At 45.3% G+C, this 23,210-nt stretch overlaps 1 protein-coding gene across 2 annotated transcripts in view; it reads left to right on the top strand.

Annotated features, from left to right (window-relative positions):
* The first annotated feature begins 12,620 nt into the window (after nt 1-12,620).
* The window catches only part of LOC105750197 (platelet glycoprotein VI-like), an 84,024-nt gene continuing 73,434 nt past the window's right edge, over nt 12,621-23,210 (top strand). The window contains exons 1-5 of one of the 2 annotated variants that reach the window (XM_031963467.1): nt 12,621-13,149; nt 13,407-13,442; nt 13,598-13,882; nt 15,101-15,394; nt 15,721-15,801. In XM_031963467.1, coding sequence (XP_031819327.1) covers nt 13,116-13,149; nt 13,407-13,442; nt 13,598-13,882; nt 15,101-15,394; nt 15,721-15,801 — 730 coding nt within the window. In that variant the 5' untranslated portion in view covers nt 12,621-13,115. The remainder of the gene's footprint in view (nt 13,150-13,406; nt 13,443-13,597; nt 13,883-15,100; nt 15,395-15,720; nt 15,802-23,210) is intronic. The other variant, XM_031963469.1, reaches the window with a different exon arrangement.

Genomic DNA, 23,210 nt, shown 5'->3' with positions numbered 1-23,210 from the left:
TAAAATAAAGTTTCATGTTGAACATGTTGTCTATGGTGTTGATACTGTGAATGAAGGTAGCGGAAGTCACAGCAGAGATAACAACCTGGGAAGTCACTGAGATGAATATAAAGGAGATCCCAAGGAGAATGAAATGTGCAAGAATGTCAACTCTTTCAGAACACAAAGATTTGGATTTGCCTTCATCTCTCTAGAACCTAACATAGTCGGCACTAAATAAATACTTAGTAAATGAATAAAATACAAGAGAGACAGAAAAAAAAACACAAAAAAGACCAAGACATAGAAAATGGAGACAAAGACATGTGTTGCTTGCTCCAAGCTGCCCTTTTACACTAGCACCAGTCAAGAACAACACTAATAAACATGGATCTGTCCAAATATGTGCCAGGGAAGGTGGGGAACTGGTAAGAGCTCTGAGATTGAAGTCAGAGGAACTTCTTTGCTATATGGTATTGATGATCACTCCAATGCAGTGCCTCTCCCCTCTAACATAAGTTCTCAGAGAAGGGCCACCACCACGTGATTAAACTCAATTCTCTCACAGAGTTTCAAAGAGGTTGTAGAAAAATACACTCCTCCTGTTCTCCATTCTATCTTGTGAGCCCCCAGAAATGTACTTCCCCCACATATGTGGGGGAAGTATTTCCCTTAGAAGCTGCATTTTGTGGCCAGCTCATGTTGGATCTTCCAGAGTCTTCCTTCCACAACCTGAAATGGAATTGACCTTGTCCATCTTCTCTCTCAAAGCTTGAATCCAAAAGCACCTAAAGTGATGGAAAGAAAACTGAAGATCTATTCTCTTTCTGGTTCTCCCCTAACTCTAGTCATCTTCTCACACAGAGCAGGGCATTATTTTCACCAATTGGAGCAGGTCCAAATTCTGTAATTATAGCATAAATACAAACATCTATAAGGATGAGTGTCCTGGTAATATGGCTAATCAACCTTTGTTGATTGGTTAAACAAAACAAAACAAATGCTCATTAATAATACATGTAGCATAATCTTTTAAAGAAATAAAAGAGGGAAATGAGCTCTAGGGACAAAAATATTTATAGCAGCTCTTTCCTGGCTGCAAAGAATTGGAAATTGAGGAGATGCCCATCAATTAAGGAATGATTGAACAAATTGTGGTATATGATTGTGATGGGATACTATTGTATAAAAAACGAAGAGCAGAAAAACCTAGAAAGATTTACATGAACTGATGCAAAGTAACATGAGTAGAACCAGAACATTGTACACAGTAACGGCACTATCGTAAGATAATCAATCGTGAATGACTATTCTTGGTAATACAATGATCAAAGACAACTCCAAAGAACTTATTCCTACAAATAGTAGCATTCAGATTTTAAAGAAATATATCTTATCAATAAATGAAACTGCAGAGTTAGTCTGACTTATTATATTTAAGATCTTGCTTAGGTTTGGGGTACATGAGCAGCCAGCCTAGAGCATATGAATCCCAGAAATACCCTTGAGTATTTGCACTAATCCTATCTCCCTGTGATACTGTAATGGAGTAAGGACTGTTCCAATCCCTTCTCCTCATGATCACGTGTATCAATCAACGTATCTATGCCCTTATATACAAACTGTTTACTTTAGTCTCCATAGACAGCTGTCAACTGTCTGTTGCCTTAGAGTGCTAATAAAATCCTTTTTACCTTTTTTTCCCTGGGTTTGCCTTATTGACAGGGTAAGACCTAAACAAAGATTTCTTTTAACTTAAGTCCTGGCAACAATCACAAAGGGACCATTACTATTCTGCAGCCAGCATCTAGAGCTTTGTCTAATCTCAATTTGAAGTGGACTCTCCCAGAAGTCTATTGATCAGCTATGAAGTAGTCAAAAACCTCAGGAAAATAAGGAGTCCCAAATCCCAAACTGATTCTTTCTTATTTGTATGTAAAGAAACGAAAGCTGTGTGCATGAAGAAAAAGGCAGTGGGAAGTTATAGTGTTCTGGTTGGTTTTCTGAAGGTCTTTGGAGGAGCCTTTTTTTTAGCATGCCTTTTTTCCTAGCTTTTTGGAGGCCCTTTAGACCAGCCTTGGTCTCAGTGGGGAAGCAGGAGGACAGGCCAGACACCTCACTGGTGTGAGATGGAGTGAATCTGTCTTCTTGACTCTGAGAGCTTGAGCTCCCGCCTCTAGTGCTCTGTCTTCTCCGGCTCTGACCCTGCCCGAGTTTGTCCCACTTTATATGCTCTATTTTAATGACATCATCATAGGTGTCAATGTTGTAGAACTATAGTAAGTACTAAGTACACTTACTGAACTAGAGAACTGTTAAGCACCATGCTAACTAGATACCCATTGTCTCAGCAATTCCACTGAATTAGCACCTTATAAGAATCCTTGTTTCAAGTACAGAGCTCTGGCCCATAACAGGAAGTGACTGGTCTTCCCTAACACTAGGTCACCAAAGGACAGGACAGTCAGGTGATACCAGTATCATTCTGGAACTTGGACAGTCAGCCAAGTGATAGAGGATTTAACTTGTCTTTTGATATGGCTGTTGTGAGATTATTAAGTCTTTAGAGGCTATCATCATAACATGAAAACTTATCAAGTATTTAATTGGGTATATTTTAAAAGGGAAGAATAATGATTAGTGTATGGGACAAAAGACACACACACACACACACACAGAGAGAGAGAGAGAGAGAGACAGACAGACAGACAGACAGACAGACACAGAGGCACAGAGACAGACACAGAGACAGAGAGACTGAGAGAAGTATGAGAAGTTGGGTTTCCACAGATATTGTCCAAACAGGATGAAGGGAGAAGATGAAATATCTTGTAAAGACATCTCCAACCAAATCACCTGTGAGTTAAGGAACTGGTTAGATAACTAAGCTCCTGACAAAGGGTCTAAAGGTTAAACTGTCCCAAACCAGCTGCAGTCAGTGGCAAGGCCTTTGAGTGTGATCCAATCTAGCTGTCATTTGGATGGTAAATCCAACCAATTATAACTTCGATTGTTTCCCAAACTAATTGCCATTAGGATGATAAATCTGACCAATTGTAACCAACGCTGACTGTAAATCCAACTAATCCAAACCTTGAAGGGAAAGGGAAAGAACAGAACTATGAGTTCTCTGTGTGCCTCATCCATGAGTACACTTTGCTTCCTATGAGAATCACTGAATAAAAGATTCTTCTCTCATTCTAAAGGGCACTGGTTGTAACACTACTGGACCAGCTTGCAAATGGGGAAGCAGTGGACAGCAGCAAGCTGACCAGTACCACTTGGAATGTCCAAAACTCAAGGGGTAAATCTCAGCAAGGAGTGGACTTCAGTTCTTAGATAATTGTGGGGAGCAAATTTGGTCAGATGAATCTGACAGATCTTGGGGGGAAGGGGAGAACAGATCAAGAAGGCCAAGAGCTTAGACAATAGGGTCATAGGTATTATTATCTGAGAGTAAGAAGTGCTAATAGCAAATGACAAGTTTGGGAAAATTGATATTGTGTGATATTATTTGTGCATAATAGGTCCATTTTTTAAAATAAATTCTTTCCAGTCTCATTTGAAGTGAGATGTGTCCTTCCATCAGGATGCTTGTTTCTTTCAGGATGTGAGGTTTGACCTTCTATAAGTAAATCAGGTCTTAATGAACAAGACACTTAATATTTTTAATTCAGGCAAGTTGTTTAGAACTGCAAAATTAAATTTATTAAAACACACCAAAATTATTCTATCCTGCTCTTTAATACAATCATCATAGAATACCAAAAGTGATTTTTTTTAAATGAAGTTATTTTCTATGTAACATATGCATTCAACTGAATTGATGTCATTCGACTGGCAATAAGTTTTGTGTCATGTCTTAAATTTACAATTACTATGTTTCTAAATTATATTATGTTATGAATGTTGGGAAACCATTGCATAAGAAATACTATTAAGAGAATGATACAATTGTATCATTGGAAAATTTAACTTGTCTTTTGATATGGCTGCTATGAGATTATTAAGTTATTTAGAGGCTATTGTCATAACATTAAAATCTATCAAGTATTAAATTGGGTATATTTTAAAAGGGAAGAATGATGATTAGTGTATGGAAAAATGAGAGAAAGAGAGAGGGAAGTGGAGAGAGACAGAGACAAAAGGTGGGGGGAGAGAGAGACAACAGAGACAGAGACAGACAGAGGTTATAAAATCTCCTTATTTATCAAGTTTCCAGATTTATGTGTGTGTGTGTGTGTGTGTGTGTGTGTGTGTGTGTGTATTATATAATACATATTATTTATTTATTTTATTTTATCGTTTTGCTGAGGCAATTGGGATTAAGTAACTTGCCCAAGAAAGTGTTAAGTTTCTGAGACTGAACTCAAGTCCTCCTGATTTCAGGGCTGGTATTCTATCCACTGCACCACCCACCTGCCTCAAATTTCCAGATTTCTTTGGACCATCTCCTTGGGCAAGATCATAAAATCTTTTTCAGTCCTTCAAAAGAACTTTGGAAATATTGCAAAATTCCAAAATAATGAATTGGTTTGCAGAGAAAATGGGATTCCCTCTTCCATCCCAAACACCCCTCGGAAAAGCAAGGAGAGGAATTTACAAGTTTGTTTATAGCATAGAAGTGATTTTTTAAGAAGATTTTTGAATGTGAAAATTAAGGATTTACATGGAAGTAGTCACGGTTTCCCTTGGTTTTGAATGAACAAATCAGATATTCCCTATCTATGTGGAATTCCAGAAGGTAGGTATTATCTTTTATTTATTTATTTATTTATTTATTTTTTTAATAGCCTTTTATTTACAGGATATATGCATGGGTAACTTTACAGCATTAACAATTGCCAAACCTCTTGTTCCAATTTTTCACCTCTTACCCCCCCCCCCCCTCCCCTAGATGGCAGGATGACCAGTAGATGTTAAATATATTAAAATATAAATTAGATACACAATAAGTATACATGACCAAACCGTTATTTTGCTGTACAAAAAGAATCAGACTCTGAAATATTGTACAATTAGCTTGTGAAGGAAATCAAAAATGCAGGTGTGCATAAATATAGGGATTGGGAATTCAATGTAATGGTTTTTAGTCATCTCCCAGAGTTCTTTTTGGGCATAGCTGGTTCAGTTCATTACTGCTCCATTAGAAATGATTTGGTTGATCTCGTTGCTGAGGATGGCCTGGTCCATCAGAACTGGTCATCATATAGTATTGTTGTTGAAGTATATAATGATCTCCTGGTCCTGCTCATTTCACTCAGCATCAGTTCGTGTAAGTCTCTCCAGGCCTTTCTGAAATTATCCTGTTGGTCATTTCTTACAGAACAGTAATATTCCATAATATTCATATACCATAATTTATTCAGCCATTCTCCAACTGATGGACATCCATTCAGTTTCCAGTTTCTAGCCACTACAAAAAGGGCTGCCACAAACATTCGTGCACATACAGGTCCCTTTCCCTTCTTTATAATCTCTTTGGGATATAATCCCAGTAGTAACACTGCTGGATCAAAGGGTATGCACAGTTTGATAACTTTTTGAGCATAGTTCCAAACAGGTAGGTATTATCTTAATTTCTAATGATACCCCTAAAGCTACAGCTATATTGGATCTCTTTATTCACTCCATTGTAATTTTGCTTTTTTTTTAAACTGTTCTCTATGCACTATGGACCTGATACCTATCTTTAAACTACTTATCATTTCTTCCTCAACAATCCTTTATAGTAAATTAGGAGAAAATTAGTACCATTTTCTAGTTTTCACCCCAACTATAGCTATGCTATCCCGTAAGGGTATCCCTTCTTTGTCATGAACAAAACAGGGCAAAATGGTCAGATAATGGGGTGACAGATAAGTGCAGTCTGTTTGAGTAACCTCATGTTTAAAGCCTTGCTTAAATTTTGGACATGTGGGCAGCCAGTCTGCTGGAGATGGTGGTCTGGAAATACCCCAAACATGTGCACTAATCCCATCTTTCCAAATTATGTGATGAGGGACAAACTGGGGTCACAGTAATCTCATCTCCTCATTTTACTTGCAACAATCAACATATTTTTGCTTTCATATTGTAGGAATTAGATGGGAGTTTAGTTTCCACAGTTACGAAAATTGAATGAAACAATTTAGAAAATTGAAACTGAAGAAACGGAAAGCTAGGATGCAAAAAAGAAAATATTTTTTAAAAGGAAAATACAATTAGGAATGGGAGATTCCTTTAAAAGAAAGGAAAATGTAAGGCAGAGACTTAGAATGGAAGCAGTATTGTAAAATGTAACTAGAGGTGAAGAATCACTTATGGGGGGGGCAAATGTAATGGGGCAATCAAAGGAGAAGATTTACACTCACGTGGGGGATCGAGTGGGGAGAAGACCTAATGATGCAATTATATGTGGAGATTCATGATCTGAACCTTCACATCACTCAACGGGTGGGAAATCAGGGGAGGGATTTGCACTAAATACAAAACAGAAGATTGTCTTTGCATTTCAAAACTCTGCTTAGCTTAGCCAGTTTTTGTGATCCATTTCATAGATTTGAAGAGGGAACCCTAAAACTGACAATCCTTAAAGGAGAAAACCTCCTTCGACTCTGCCAGTCAGTGAGGGGACTCCACCCCAAGCATAAACAGTTTCATGTTTGTTTTCTGGGTGGGCTCAGTCCTAAAACCCGTTGAATTCAATTCAAATTTTAGCCCTAGCTAAAACCCAGCGAGAAGCCAACCTGGGACTCTACCCATAAGCCCCCTTCAGCTTGTAGCCAAAGTCCCCTATTATAAAAGAGTCAAACTAAAAATCTCTCTTTGTAGAGGTTCCAAACATGGCAGCCTACGCTTGGCACACCAAGGGTCTCTACCCACTGGAATATTGTTTCCAGTGCCATCCTTTCCTTATCCTCACCTATTTCCCTAACAGACTTTATGCCTTTCTGTCAGGATTTCTAACCTTACTTCCAATCCCTATAATAAACCTCTTTTATCAATCTAGGTTTTCAGGTATGTAAATTCCTTTACAGAGAACTGCTTGCTGTACAGAGAACCTCATTTAACTTCGCATCCTTGTGCCAAATACTGAGGGGTTGCGGGGGAGCTCCATTTGACTCCTTGAACCCTGAACCTGCCCCTAGACCTCATTTAACTCCTTGACCACCAGAAACCCTAATTTCATTTGGGTTCCCCAAATCTAAACCTCATCAGATTCATCAGTGACTCAGTGAAGTTCTTGGTAAGACATTTTCTTTCTTACAATATGGAGGTTATTTACTCCATTATAAAATCTGTAGTAGTTTTAAATCCATGCTGGGCTGAGTTAATAAAATACTTTTATGTTCCTTTTCCTAAGTTTCCTTTATTTAACAAAGAGAACCCAGAAATATGATTTCTTTTAAAATTGCAATTGCACAAAAGTAGGACAAAGCCAAGTCAGTTTGGATAAACTCCTTACATCTTCAAAAACCAGTAAAGCAAGATAAAAATTCCAGTAACAACAATTCCAGGATATAAGCAAAAAAGAAATTATCTGGGACTCAAAAAAATTAACTATTTTCCATGAAGAGAAAAATGAAAGAAAAGTGCTTCCCCCTTCCAGAAGAGGAAGCAAAAATCTTCAGATACAGAAACTGACTGACCACAGTGGAAAAACTATACCAACAACTTTCTTTCTAATTCAAGGAAGTTTCCTAAGTTTCCGAATGTTTGCATAAGGCAACAACATTTCAAAGTAATGGGTTAAGCAAAATTATAAGAAAAGAAAATGGCATCAGGATTCATTCATTCATTCATTCACACACACACACACACACACACACACACATACACACACACGCAAAATTCATCTAGGAAAGAATTCTCCTTCTATATTTTGTCAGGAAATATTTCAGTTTACTAATGTAAAAAATACCATACTGTATACCAAAAACAGTTATTTGTACTTATTCCAGCCCAGCAAAAGTTTTAACAAATCTAAAACAATGGTTTTTATGGATATAAAGATTGGAGCTTTTTCAGAAGCCTGAAGCAAATTAGACTTTAAATATGTGTATGTATGTGTGTGTATGTATGTATATGTTTATGTATACATGTGTATGTGTATATGTACTTATGTAGCACCATTTAGAACACCAAGAAATGCTTTTAAGAAAATCAAATACTGAAGGAGCACTGAATAGAAAGAAAATTGTCCTAGCTTTTTAGAGAAAGTAGCAAACCCAAAACCAAGACTTCTTGCATAACTAAGAAACCATATTCCTATGGACAGAACTCCCACATGTAGCAAGGGATGTTCCTCCATGGAACACTGGGGTGTGACTTTTGGGTCTCAAAGGGAAGTCTCTTTCTCCTCCTTACAAAATGAAGGAGCTCTCCCATTAGAAGAGAAGTGACTCAGCTCAATAAAAAGAGTCCCATTTCTCACCCAAATAAGAACTTTCCCAAAGTTTCTAGAATATCCAAAGGGGAACAAAGACAAGATGGAAACAGTCGGCTCCTCTCATGTCAACTTCTTGCCAGAGTGGCCGTCCTCACCCTTACTGTTGGTATTCAAGGAGGACCTCAAAAATGTTAGGGTCCCATACTGGGATCACCAGGGGTCTCAAAAGCGGGCTTGAACCCATCTCCAAGTCAAGGGAGAAAGTTTATTATAATTGTAACACCAATTAAAGTGGGCTAAGTTTCAAAAAACAAAATTAGCAAAGAACCAAGATTAAGAAGATAAATTTATAAGAAAAAGAGAGAGTAGGTGCTTTATGTCACTGAGACGTTAATTTTGTGGCTTAGAGGTGGAGTTGAGGAGTGATCTGGTATACACCTCATTACTGTCTCAGAAATTTTGTTGTCACTGACTGATTGGTGTGTGTGTGTGTGTGTGTGTGTGTGTGTTATGGGTCAGAACTCTGAACTTGAAACAAAGGATTCTTACAAGGTGCTAAGTCAGTGGAATTGATAGAAACAATAGTTATTTAATTTAGTATGGCTCATTATGATAGATTTAATCTTACAACAAATAATGGTTTCCTAGTGATATAATGATTGGTTTATACTCAGTGTAGAGCATATAAGTTAGGAGCTTCAGCCAGGATTCATTCAGAGAAATTCAGAGGCAGAGAAGACAAAGGACAGGTGGCAGGAGCTTAAACTCTCAGAACCAAGGGGAGAAATTCAATTAGATCTTCGACCTTCCGGCTGGCTGGCCTGGACTCCTGCACTTCCCCCACTGAGACCAAGGCCTGTCTGAAAGGCTTTCCATAAAGTTTCCCAGCCCCAGGAAGGAGATAATAAAGTATCTGGACTATAAGAAAGCTAACTGGGCCCCAAGCAAGGAGACAAGACTTTGAAAGAGATAATAAAGGATTTGGACTTTAACACCTGGCTGTTCTTGTGGTGATTACTGAACTGAAATGAAGGCTGCTCCCAGAGACCCCAAGGAAACCAAACAAGAGAACACTACATTTTGGCACCTGAATGTGGGACCAAGAACCTACATTTGTGAAATTAGGGTGAGTACAAGAAGGAAACTTTGTAAAGGGCTAAAGTAGTATTCGGCTAAAATGGGACAAATGTTTAGAAAGGAGATTCTCCATCACAAGAAAAATGTGTCGAAAGCTTGGTTAAACTTATAAAAAAACCAAGGTTTGATTGTAACTTGGGAGCAGATCATTGAACTTTTAGAAACATTACAATACACATCTCCTTGGTTCTCTAAGGAAGAAGAATTAGATGTAGAGGAGTGGAAATTAGTAGGAGAGCAACTATGTGAATACCACAATGATAATGGACCTGACTCAATTTCTAAAGAAACACTTTGTACATATAACTTAATATGACTGGCTTTAGGAAATTATATAAGTTATAGAATAAGGGAAAAGAAGAAAGAGCCAAATAAACTAGGTGAAAAGGATGAAGAATCAGTTAAGAATGGAGTTAAGTACAATTCTGAGTGTGGTACTTCACAGCAGGAGAAATTAGGTCATTCCCTATCCTCTTATCTACTTCCCTCAATTAACCCTTCAAGGTGGAGGGACTAGGTGGAGGGGGAGAGGCAATGACACAGTCAGCATCACCTATGATGCAGCCTATGACAAGATTACAAAAGGTACTGGTTAAGGCTAAAAAAAGAAAGACAGCATGTATCTGATTTAATAAATGCATACCCTGTGATTGAAAAGCTTGACTCTTCAGGTCAACAAAGGAGAAGATACACTCCTTTTGATCTGGAAAAAATTAAGGATTTGAAAAAGGGTTGCACTCTTTATGGGGTTTATGTTAAGATGTCACTAGATAGTTTGGCTTATGAAATCTTAACTCCCAGTGATTGGAAATCCATAGCAAGGACATGTTTAGAACCTGGAAAAAACTTGTGGCTTTTGGAGTTTCGTGAATTATGTAGGATTCAAGCCCAATACAACAGGCAAACTGGAGTTAATATACAAATCACTTTTGACCAACTAGCAGGTGTAGGTCCTATGCAGACAATTTAGCACAGACTGATTACCCCATAACAGCATATGAACAAATTGCTGCTGCTGCTACAAAAGTTTGGGGTTCTTTCTCCTAGGGGAAGCCTTCACAAAAATAGAGCAAGGTCCCAATGAATCTTTTGCGGATTTTGTGGGACATCTGTAGATGTCACAAGAACTATTGGAGAAAATGCAGCTACAGAAATAATGATAAGACAACTGGCTAAAGAAAATGCTAATGAGATTTGCAGAAGAATTATATGGGGACTAGACAAAGATGCTCCTTTAGAGGAGATCATAAGGCGCTGTGCCACAGTGGGCACAAATGCTTATTATACCCAAACTGTAATGAACATGGGAAGACAGAGTCCCTCTTGGCAAGGGACTTCTAGAGAAAGTCATCGATGGTTTCAGTGTAGAAAAATAGGACATGTGAGAACCCGATGTAGATACAGAGATAGAGTGAGAGAGCAGAGAGAATAAAATCCCAAATCCCATGTATAAAATGCCACAAGGGCTTCCACTGGGCCCAGAATGTAGATTGCCCCAGGGAAATGAGAGGCAGAGCCCAGCTCCAAGGTATCAATCAAAAGACAAGTGGAGCATGATGGCAGCCGAGGTTACACCCTGATAAGATTTAGAACTTCAATACTCTGATATGATCAATCAGGCAAAAAACAATCAGGATGGGAGAAAGGGATTAGAATTGGGGAGAATACAGGTTTTTTAACCCAACTGAAGGGCAGTGTCCAGTGGGAGCAGCTCCAATATCATCACCAAGTGATGAGGGAGATTTAGAAAGTGGTAAATGGAAGGGACCAGATAGCTAACTGCCTGGAAGAGAGGGTTTGCTTGTATTTCTACAGACGGAGAAGGAAGCAGACGGGTGCCGAGGAGCCGTATTCACCTTGTCCAGCAGAGAGAGACAGAAAAAAGGGAAAAACCTCAAAACAAAGGAGAAGATTTAAGAAACATCTGACACTGAAAGAGCATGGCTGACAATGAGACTGTTACAGAACTTCGGAACCAGCAGGAATCGTTGGATTCTCTGAGATAAGACTGATAGAGGACATCAAAAGCTGCAGGAATCATTGGGCCTGTGCCCTGCCCTCCCCTCAGAGACTCAGACCTCCCCCTCCCCCCCATCATGCCCTTCCTTCCAGGCCCAGGAGCTTTGGGGCTTGTGGAGGGGCATGTGGCCAACGAGGGAGCGCCCAGCCAGGCATGTCCTCCGGAGGCCGCCTGTCAGTGCATCCTAAGGCCCTACAGGAGCCCAGGGAGAGTTGGTTCCGACTCTGAGGCCATGGAGGCCTTGCTCCTTTGGCCAAGTCCCTGAGACAGAGGGGGCGGAGAGGGAAGGTTGGGGAGAGGAGGTTCCCAGGGAGGGGAGGGGCTCCCTGAAGGGTCTGACACCTTTTCCACAAGACTGAGTGTGCGCAGACACACTCATAGGCACATGAACACACATGTGCACTCAGATATGCTCACACCCTCACATACCCTACATACAATCTCACACTCACACACTTACCTACATGCCTATGTACATACTCATAGACTCACAGAAACTTGCATACACACTCACACACACTCACACCTTCACATTCACTCACACACACACTCACACTCACTCTCACACTCCTTACTCCCCACGGGGGTTCCAGCAGGTGACGGGGCAGCTGGCGGGGAGATGGCATTGGCCGTGGCCTCCGAGGGCTCAGGAAGATTTCGGTCCGGGAGCCAGTCCGAGTCGTGCCCAGAGCCCCGGGCGCAGCCGCAAGGAAAGATGCTTGCCCTTTCTCAGTCAGCCCTTTCCGTTTCCCTCCAAGGACTGGGGTGGGGGTGGGGGGGAGCCAGACCTCCCGGTGCTGTCTCTGCTACTCCAAGAGGCTTCTTGACTTTCCTTCTGTAAAAGCTGCAGAAATGCTGCTGGAATCACGTGAGCTAATTGACATCATTTGGTTTAGTGATATTGGAGAGGCAGCAACTGGCTAAATATTTTACGGGAACGCCCTGGGGGAAGGGGGCCTCATAAGCACTGGTACTAGAGAGTAATCAGCCCGTCCTGGGACCTGACCCTCCAGTCTGGGGCAAGCGGGGAGTCCCAGGCCTCCCATCCACAGAAGGCAGAGGCCCGGGCAGTCCCGAGGATGGGCTGGAGCCAACAAGTTCTTGGGGAAACTCCAGAACAGCTGCCCCTGGGCCCTAAGGCAGCAGCTCCCTAAGCAGCGCCCCCATCAGCCCCTTATTTGGAGGTTAACCTTTAACCCCTTAGTGACCAGCAGTGGGAAGGCTCTGCTAGACTGGGGATTGAGCCCAGTCTCAGAGAGAGCCAGGGTCGGGTGGGGGCAGGATTGGGTCCCCAGGGTCAGATTCACAGACCCCTGGGGAGCCCAACTCCTGCCAATTGGGAGGCAGTGGTCTAGGAGGCCAACACCTCCCGCTTCCCCGGGGATCTTTCCCAGGTTCTGGGGCCAGAATCAGCGTCAAAAAAGCAAGAATTGTTCCATCTGTCACAAGGTGCCTGCCCCCACCCTTCCCCCACAGCGTGGGGCCAGCAAGGAGGCAGCACCACAAAGAGGAAGGGGAAGTTTGGGAACCTCAGAGCAGAGCCAGCCCCACTTGCGTCCTGTGCCTCCGTCCGGGTCGGCCAGCAGCCCCCCTCCCACTGGGACCACCATGAGCCCCGCCTTCCCTGCCCTGCTGTGCCTGGGTGAGTCCCAAGAAGCCCCCACACTGGAGGGGACTTTACAGAGCCCCAAGTTCAGCCTACCCCATTTTGTGGGGGAGAAGGGCCTGACAAGCCGGAGATCAGCCAGCAAGAGGGGGGAGAGGGGAGGAGCTGGAAACCAGGACGGGGGTATCCCTGAGCCAGGCTCTGGGTCCTGTCTCCTTGCTTGGGGAGCGGGGGGGGGCTGAGGGGAAGGGTGTGGAGGCCTGACCAACAGTAATCAGGGTCCTCTCTGCCAGGGCTGTGTCTGGGCCACAGGATGAAGGCACAGGCAGGTGAGTCCCTCTCCCCCCCCCCAGAGCAGACAGCTCCCCAGGAGAGGGAGGTGGGGGGGGTCTGGGCTGGGCTGGCAGGGCTTGAAAGGGGGACCCAGTTCGGGGAGCAGAGAGCAGGGGATCCCCTGGGGCTGACACCTCTCATTCCCTTCCAGACAAGCTCCCCAGACCCTCCCTCAGGGCAGAGAATGGGTCACTGGGGCCCCTGGGGAGAAGCGTGACCTTGAGGTGCCGGGGGTCCCCGGGGGCTGCTGAATACTTTCTGGAGAAATATCAGGGATCTAGATACGAACGTATCGACTCCAAGCTGTCACAGGAAGATGAGGTCGAGTTTCCCATCTCATCGATGTCACTGAGTGACACAGGGACCTACTCCTGCCACTACAGAACAGAGTACTACTGGTCAGAGCGCAGTGAGCCCCTGGAGCTGGTGGCCACGGGTGAGGAAGTCCAGGTCACTCTGCCCCTCAGGCAGGGCTGGCGTGGGGTCCCAGCAGCCCCTGAGCTCCTCCCCTGCCCAGCCTGGTCCCAAGCTGCCCCCCTGACCCTGCCCTTCTGTCCTCTCCCTTGTCCCAGCCTCTGCTCTCCCCTAGGGCTAGAAGTGGGGGAAGGGAGTCAGCATTTATATAGCACCTACTATATGCCAAGTACTTTCCTCACAATAACTCTGCCAGGTGGATACTATCTCATCTTACAGGTGGGGAAACTGAGGCAAACAGAGAAGTGACTAGCTCAGGATCACCTCACTGGGAAGTATCTGAGGCTGGATTTGAATTTGGGGGTTTTCTTAAATCCAGGCCCAGTGCTCTGGCCTCTGCACCCCCAGGAGGCAGGAGATTCAGTTTGGGGTTCAGAAGCCCAGACAGAGTTGATGGTTCCCTGGGGAGGGGACACAGGACTAGTGAGCCATCTCCCCCTCCCAGCTCTGACCTAATCAAGCCAGAGGAGAGTGAAGGGGCCTGCTGGTGCTCTGTACCCTCCCCCAGCTCAGACCTAGGCACAGGGAGGAGAGAGGGTGTCTCCTCTGGGTAGCCCCAGGGGTCTCTGTGGGAGGTCAGGGTGGAAGAGAAATCAGTAATCCCAGCCAAGACTACTTTTGTGCTTCCCAGGGACCAGCCCAGGGGCCACAGTGAAAGCAGCCTCTGCTTTGGGGGTGGTAGCCAGCCCACTGGGGTCATAACCGGCTGTAACTGCCCCCACCCCAAGCCTCCCCCAAGGAGAGATTCTATGAGAGAGGATCAGGGCCTGGGGCTCCCAGCCCCCTGCCAGGGAGGAAGCCTCCCTGTGTCTCCCCAGCACTGAGCTGTCTCTTTTCCCCTATGTTCTTCTCTCTGGGGCTCCCTCCCTTCCTCTCTCCTCTTTCTGACTTTTTCCATCCCTCCTTCCTTCTCTCTCTCCCTTTCCCTCTCTCCCCTACCCCCCATTTTCACTCTCCCCATCCTGCCATGCTGTCCAACATCCTTCCTGTGCTCAAAAAGCTGGAGATTTCCTTTCTTCCCTGGGAGGTTTCCAAGGCCCTTTTTCTACCCCCAAACCTTCAATTTGCCTTTTTTTGGACGTGAGTTAACTTTCCAGCCCATCCTGGGGTCCAGGCAGGCCCAGGCCACCCCCCAGCAGCCAGTCTTCCAGTCCTAACTCCGGCCCCTCCTCCCCCGCAGACCGCTATGACGCGCCCTCCCTCTCAGCCCAGCCCAACTCCACGGTGGCCGAAGGACAGGCCGTGACCCTCTGGTGCTGTTCAGGGAATCGATATGACCGCTCTGCCCTATACAAGGATGGAGAACAAGTCACCAAAGCCCGGGCCCAGCTCCTTAATGAAGGGGCTCAGGCCAATTTCTCCATCCCTGCTGTGACTTCTGCTCATGGAGGGACGTACCGATGCTACAGCTTTCAGAGGCTCTCCCCCCATGAGTGGTCATTCCCCAGCGACCCCCTGGAGCTCAGGGTCACAGGTGAGAGACCCCGGCCCTCCCCCTTCCTCCCAGCCCTGCTAAGCTCCCTCCCTGTCCCAGGGGCCCCCAGGGGCCAGGAGGGCTGGTGGGGAGCCTCAGAGGGAGGCAGGGAGGGTCTGGGCAATGGGTCGTGCTCAGAGAAGGCCCCAGACCCTGGGCCTCTGATCCCTGGGCCCTCTAGACCCCTCCCCATTGGCTGCCAGTCCAGTTACCCACATACAGACAATATTTCCTGGTCCCAGGAAAGGGGTTGAGGAGGCCAGGGCTGAGCCGGTGGGGGAGAGTAATACCCACAAGCCCCTCCCCCTTCTCCCTCTTTGTTCCAGGAACCTCAAAGGATCCTTCCCTCCCCCCCAGCCCTGGAGGCACCCAAGCTCTGACCCCCTCCCCACCCAGTGAGGAACTAGGTACGATCAGCACAGGGAGGGAGTCTCTGTTCCTCTCCTGCTCCTGCGGCCTGAGCCAGGGCCTGGTACCCCCTGTCTCGGAGTGTGAGGAGGGATGGAGGCCTGGGACACAGGCAGGAGGGGCTCCAAGCTAGGGAAGGAGGGAGATCCCGGCTGCCAGGAAGGGGCTGGGGAGGGGGGAGCAGAGAGGGCCAGGCGGCCCCAAGTATGTTTTCTTCTCTATCCTTTCCTGGAGCCCCTGTGCCCCTCCCTCACCCACACAGCCACAGCAGGGACTATGGGGAGGGGGCTCTGCTTCTGCCATCCCTGCTTCCCCACAGATGAGGGAGGGGCTGCTCAGGTGCCCTTAGCCCAGTTCCTCTAAGCTGGAAGCACCAGAGTGAGCTCCTCACCCCTCATCCCTCCTCTGTCCAGCACAGCCTCCCACTGACACAGCACAGCCTCAGGGCCCCAAGACAGAGGGGGAAGCTCAGGGTCCTGGGACAGCCAGGACAAGGGGCCCTGAGGATTCAGAGGGCCCCTTCTCCTACCCCAGCTTCTCCCTTCTCCCTGTGTCCCTTCCCAAGCTCAGGCCACAGCTAGGAGAGGGCACTCAGGCATCATGGGAGCATCAAACCTCCCATCCGGCCAGACAGCAGAGATCATGAGCACACACGCCCATTTCACAGATGAAAAAGTGAGAACCCGAGAAGGGAGGCTCTTGTCCAACATCCCACACGCAGAAAGTCTGGGCAGAGCTGGGGCTCATGCCAGGGGCTCCCCCCAGGCCTCCCCTGCCCAGCCCCTGACGCTGACCCTTCCTCATCCACAGAGACAAACACTGGGAGCTCTGGAGACCAGAACTGCTTTGGTGAGTAACTGGGGAGCCAACAGGAGGGGGAGGGGCGGATGCGTCACCTTACCCATGGCCCCCCATTCAAATCCCTGTAGGACTTTACTCTCCCCCACCTCTGGGCCTTTGCCCAGACTGCCCCCCACCCCCACCCTCCCCCACCTCCTCCTCTGCCGGAAATCCCCACACTTAGCCGGGCCCCCCCACCCCCAAGGAAGCCTTTCCTGCCCCTCCCCCACCTCAGTCGAGAGAAGCCTTCTCCCTTGGGTAGCAGGAGAATGTAACCCCCCTTACTCCCCCCGAGGGCAGGGGCTGCTCTGTTTTGTCCCCTGTGCTCTGGGGTTGTGTGGGGAGCTTAATAAAGTCCGGAGGCCTGGATCCTAAGAAGCCTGGGGCCTCCCTGAGGACAGGCTTCTGTCCCCCTCCCTTGGGCCGGGGCTCCCCAAAGAATAGGGACACTCAGACCCCTCCTCCTTGGTCTTCATCCGCGACCCCCCAGGTCTCTCCAAGAAACATGGGAGCATCTTGCTGGGCGTCTCGGCGCTGCTCATCCTGCTCTTCCTCCTCCTCCTCCTCCTCCTCTGCTGTCGCCGCTGTTGGACCAAGATCAGTGAGTTCTTGGGGCCGGGGGGGGCCCCGGCCCGGGAAGGCTGACCCGACCTCCCCACGGCAACCCGGAGCAGAGGGGGGGGCGGACCCCAAGAGGTGGGCCCCAGATAGACCCTCCCCCAGGCACCTGCCCCCTTCCCAGCCCTCCCCCACACCCCCCCCCCCGCCCCCATCGCCCCTGCCCCCTTTCCCAGACCCCCCTCACTCTGTCCCCTGGTTCCCCACTCAGACCCCCGACCCCATGGAGGAGACGTGTGAGTGAGGGCAGGCGGGGGGGGAGGGGCTGAGGGAAGGCCCGCCTGGGCAGGCCGGACCTGAGCCCCTGCTTCTCTGCCTCAGACCGCGGGGAGGACGGCGCCGACACAGGCCGGACCGGAGGACACAGCGGTCCTCCAGGGGGGGAGGGGGGCCCATGGGGGAGGCTCCCACCCACACCCAGCGGGAGGTGGGCTCAGGCTGCCCCCCTCCCTCAGCCCCTCCTCTCCTCCCGCAGGCTCCCCCCGGGGAAGACCCTCAGCAAGTGACGTACGCCCAGCTGAACCTCGGCAGTCTCAGGGCGGGGGCCCAGGAGCCTCCCCCTTCGGCCCGGGCGGAGCCCAGCCTGTACGCCGCCCTGCGCTGAGCCCGGGCCGGGAGGGAGGAGCCCCGGCCCCGCAGCCCCTGCCCCGCCCAGGCAGCCGGACGCTGGTGGCCCCAGGGGAGGGGCAGAGGGGACCCCAAGCCGCTGGGAGCTGCGCCCCCTCCCGGCTCGGGCACCACGCCCGGGGCGGACAGTCCCGACCCTGATCAGCACCGGACAGGTCCTGCCCTCAGTACAAGTGTAGGGGCCAGAGAGAAGTGGAGACCAGAATGAGGATGGCAGTCCCTTTAAGGACCCCGTTCTTCCTACTGACTCCCAGTGTGCTCAGGCCTGGGTTTGGGAGGAGAGAACAACTCTCTCTTTATTGGGAGAATAGGAAGGAAAGGTGTCTCTGTGATGGGTGACTGGTTATTGGGGGAATCAGAGAGAGCTCCCTCCCTCCATCTCCCTCCTCCATCTCCTTCCTCCATTTCCCTCTGAGCTTTTATGAAGGCCCTTCAGACTTACTTAGGAGGCCTGGAGTTGGAGACCAAGGACCAGGACCTGAACTGCCTGTTTGGCCTGGGATAAAACCTCTTTCATTTGCCTCTGATATAAAATGAGCTCCAATTAGCTCCACCAGAATGAGATTGTTCCATGGGCCACAGAACGCTGGGCAGGAGCCCAAGGGACAAATTATCAAGCAAGAACAGTCACGATGCGCTTTTGTGACACCTGACGCACTCGAGAGAGTTTCTGGGTTATTAATGATCAGTTTATTAATTATGCTCAATAACTTGATGACCGTTGTTCTCTCTTGACAAACAAAGACAAAACCATGGAGATCCCTTAATGCTTAAATACCTTTGGAAAGGAGGAGCCTTTGACAGGTGAAAATCAGCCTGGATTGTGAACACAATTAATGAAGGGGTGACTGAGGAGGTGGGCTAAAAGTCTCCAGCTCCTCCTGTTGGGAACATGATTTGATCACGACTCTCAGCAGCCTCCAATCAATCTGGACAAAGGAATCCATCTCTATCCAGGCCCCTCAGCTTAGTTTGCTCCTTCACAAGCTGGGTCACCCCAAATTCTAAAGGAGGGTCTGTAAGGGCAAAGGCTTACTTCCCAAGGGCAAGAGTCCACCTAGAAAAATCTCTTCATAAGAGTTGGTTAGGTCGGGAACTTCAGAAGATTTGGACAAACTCACCTGTCAGCAATGTCCTTCAAAGACTGATTGTATCGATCAGTGTCTACAGACACTGGTCCCTGCATGAGCAAATAGAAAGGAAAAACCTCACTCGCCATTTACTAAGTGGTTCCAAATATAAGAGAAAAATAATGATTTCTCTCTCCTCCTTCTGGAAATGCAGGACTGAGGCTCTCCAGTCATCTATCCCAGACTCATGATCCTCCTAGGATATGCTCTTCACTGTCCCCTCTCTTCTTTCCTCTCCTCTCATTAATATATTTATACTCACAGTAAGAAGGGGGCTTCTGGCTGAGATGCTTTCCAGAACTGTAACCCAGCTCCCACCTCCCTAAAACAACTAAGCAATAATGGGAATTATTATTTTTTATTTATTAAATTTCCTTTTATTATTTGAGACTAAGTGTCATTCCTCCTGCAAATTTTGGTTATCTAAAACCCTTTCTTCTGTTAATATTAACCTCATCTGAGCAAAATCTTTCCCATGGAATGTGAATTTTACTTAAAGCCTAAACATGCCATGCATGAGCAGCCAAAACGGTCCCAGATTCCTTGGAAACATGGGAAACTTCTTTTTCATTTAGTCTATTTGTGTACTCTCTGAATGTAGTTTAGTCTATAACCTGATAGAGTTTACCCAGAAAATTTGGTGAAGTTTGTTTCCTCGGGATAAATGAGCTAATGACTCTAACAAAGTTTGTTCAACTTTTATGATATTGAATGGAGTATCTGACTTTTCTTCAACTTTTACAGCCTAAGAGGAATATACAACATTGCAATATATATAAAAAAAAATTTCCTGTCAACCCGGTATCATTTTGCCTATATGAAGTCTTGAAAGAATCTTTGGGGGAAACCATCTGTCAGTAACAATACTGACAAGATAAAGACCTGGAAAATGGGGAATAAAGAGGAGAGGGAAGGCCCTAGCATTCAGAGGGATTGAGAGATACTTCTTTGGAAAAGTGAGGAGACAAGGAGTCAGTCAACAGTTAATATGCATGAGTTAAATGCCTACTTGTGTGCCAGGCACTGTACTAAGTCTGGGGATGTAGAAAAAGGCAAAGACAGGAAGTGTTCTTAAAGAGTTCACTGTGTAATGTGGCATGACAACAACTATGACTAAGACTAGATGGGAAAAGTGGCAATAGATTAAGAAGAGGAAGGAACTAGAATTAAGGAGACCTGGGGTGAGGGGGGTGGTAGGAGCCTCTTCCATCAGGAAGGACTTTAGTTGGAACTCAAAAGAAGCTGGAGAAACCAGAAAAAGAGGGAGAAAAGGAAGAAGAGGAGAGGGGAAGGAAAACCAGAGAAACTGGAAATAAGCATTTATTAATCACCTACCGAGTGCCTGATTGTGCTAGGCACTTTACAAATATTATGTCGTTTGATTCTCATAATTTTGGGAGAGAGTTGATACGGTCATCCTTATTTTAAATTTTAAGAAATAGAAGCACATAGAGTTAAGGAGAGGAGAAAGGAGGGGAGGGCAGGGGATGGAACAGAAAGAAAGGGGAAGAGAGGACAGGACAGGAGACTAAATGATGAAAAGAGGAAGGGAAATATCTGGGGGGATTCCCCTTAATTAGGCAATGGCTGAGCAAAAACTGGAATAGAGATATACGTAATACCCTATGAGAAATGAGAAAAGAAATGATTTCAGAGAATTCTGGTCAGCATAAACAAGTGCAGAACAAAGTGAGCAGAACCAAGAGAACTGTTTATACTAGGAAAATAATGTTTTTAAAATGTTATTTAGCATTTTATTTTTTCCCAGTTATTAAAACAACTATTTTGTTTTATTAAACAATTTTTAAACATTTATTAAACAATTTTATTAAAACAATTTTTAACATTTGTTTTTAAAACTTTGAGTTTCAAATGTTCTTCATTTCTCTCTCGCCATCCCCTCTCATTGACAAGGCAAGCGATTTGATATAGACTACACGAGTGTGATCATGCAAAACATTTCCATGATAGTCATGTTGTAAAGGAAAACAGCCCTCCTCTCCCCCCCAAAAAAAACCTCAAGAAAAATAAAGTTTAAAAAGTATGTTTATAGCAGGATTTAGATAGCCTCAGCTCTTTCCCTTTATATAGAGAACTTTTCATCTTAAGTCCTTCAAATTTGTCCTGAATCATTATATTGCCAATAGCTAAATCACTCACAGCTGATCATCCTACAATATTGCTGCTTCCTTGTCCCTAGTAGTAGAAGTCACTTTGCATCAGCTCATGGAAATCTCTCCAAGTTTTTCTAAGAGCATTCTGTCTATCATTTCTTATAGCACAACAGTATTCTATCAGAATCACAAACCACAATTTCTTCCGCATCCCCTCAGTTTCCAATTCTTTGCCCCCAGAAGACAGCAGCTATGAATACTTTTGTATACATGGTCCTTTTCCTTTGAGTTTTTTTTATCTCTCTTGGGATATGAACGTGGTATTGCTAGGTCAAAGAGTATTCATGGTTTATATCCTTTCGGCATAGCTAAAAATTGTTCTGCAGAATGGTTGAATCAATTCACCATTTCACCAACAGTGCGTTAATATCTCATTTTTCTTACATCCCTTCTAACGTGTCATTTGTTTCCCTGCCCTATTAGGCAGTTTGATAGGTATGGGTTAATATCTCAAAATTATTTTAATTGATATTTCTCCAGTCAATAATGGGTAAGAACATTTTTTAATATAGCTATAGCTAGCTTTGATTACTTCATCTGAAAACTGGACATATCCTTTAATCATTTATCATTTGGGGAACGTTTCTTATTTTTATACATTTTATTCAGTTCTATACATGTTTGAGAAATTAGATGTTTTTCAGAGAAATTTGCTTTAAATTTTTTTTCACAATTGCTTTCCTATTATCCTCCATTCTATTCCTCCTGCCACCACATTTATTTTATTCTCTCTCCTTTCATCATGTAATTCCTCAAAAAAGTTTTATTTTTGGCTACCCCCTCTCACCAATCGGCTTCTCTTCTGTTAACCCCTAATCTTCCCTTTTCCCCTTTTTTTTCTGTAGATAAGATATTTTTGTATCCAATTGAGTGTGCATGTTATTCTCTTTGAGCATTTTCTGATGAGAGTAAGGTTCACTCACTCCCTCTTTCCTCCTCCTCTTCCCCTTCACTGTAAAAGCTTTTTCTTGTCTGTTTTATGAGATTATTTATCTTACCATACCTCTCCCTTTCCCTTACTTCCAGAACATTCCTCTTTTCCCCCCTTAATTTTATTTTTTGATATCATCTCTTTATATTCAACTCACACGTGTGCCCTCTGTCTATATATACTCTAACTGCCCTAATAATGAGAAAGTTCTTTTGAGTTACAAGTATCATCTTCCTATGTAAGAATGTAAACGATTTAACCTTATTAAGTTCCTTATGATTTTACTTTCCTATTTACCTTTTTATGCTTCTCTTGAATCTTGTATCTGAAAGTCAAATTTTCTATTCAGCTCTGGTCTTTTCATCAAGAATGCTTAAAAGGACTCTACTTCATTGAATGCAGATGATATTATAAAGAAACATAAGTATGAAAGGCAAAAAACTTCAGATTAATTCAGTGACTAAGCATGACTCCTGAAGAGGAGTCCATTGACTCCCTGATGGTGGAAAGGAAGTGGTCACTGGGTAACGAAAATGACAGACATTTGGTGGACAGTCACTTTCTGGTTTGGTTTAGCTTGATTTAATGACCTGTAACAAAGTTGGTTTTGTCTTTCTTTAGGTTTTTTATTTGGAAGGGGGATTGGAGGAGAAAGGAGGAATTAGGGGAGAAGAACATCATTACTGCTAGAGTGATGCAAAAAACAAGTCCACTGTGTAAAATGGACAGAAAAAAAGAAAAAAAATCAGAAGGGAGTGTAGACAAGCAGGTCAGTTTTTAAAAGCAATATGTGTAATTTGCTACATGCTTTTTTAAAAAAGCAAATAATGGCCTTGTCAGTCAGGTAGTGCATGACCATTGGAAACGAGTTTAAATCCAGCCTCAGTTATTAGCTCTGATCCTGAGCAAGTCCCTTCATCTCTAGCTGCTTCTACCACTTCAGCTGAAAACTGGGGATAGTATTGCCATAGCCCATTGCTGAGTCTGTGATTCCAGTCTCTACCCTTTCCTGTTCATCTTCCACTCAACTACTAAAGGGATTTCCTTCCCCAAGAGGATCATGACATCATGGAGGTGATGCCGTGACA

This window comes from Sarcophilus harrisii, chromosome 3, assembly GCF_902635505.1.
Source record: "Sarcophilus harrisii chromosome 3, mSarHar1.11, whole genome shotgun sequence".
In the NCBI taxonomy this organism is placed as follows: domain Eukaryota; kingdom Metazoa; phylum Chordata; class Mammalia; order Dasyuromorphia; family Dasyuridae; genus Sarcophilus; species Sarcophilus harrisii.
Note: the sequence above shows the minus strand (reverse complement) of the source record. Positions and strands in the feature narration are given on the sequence as shown.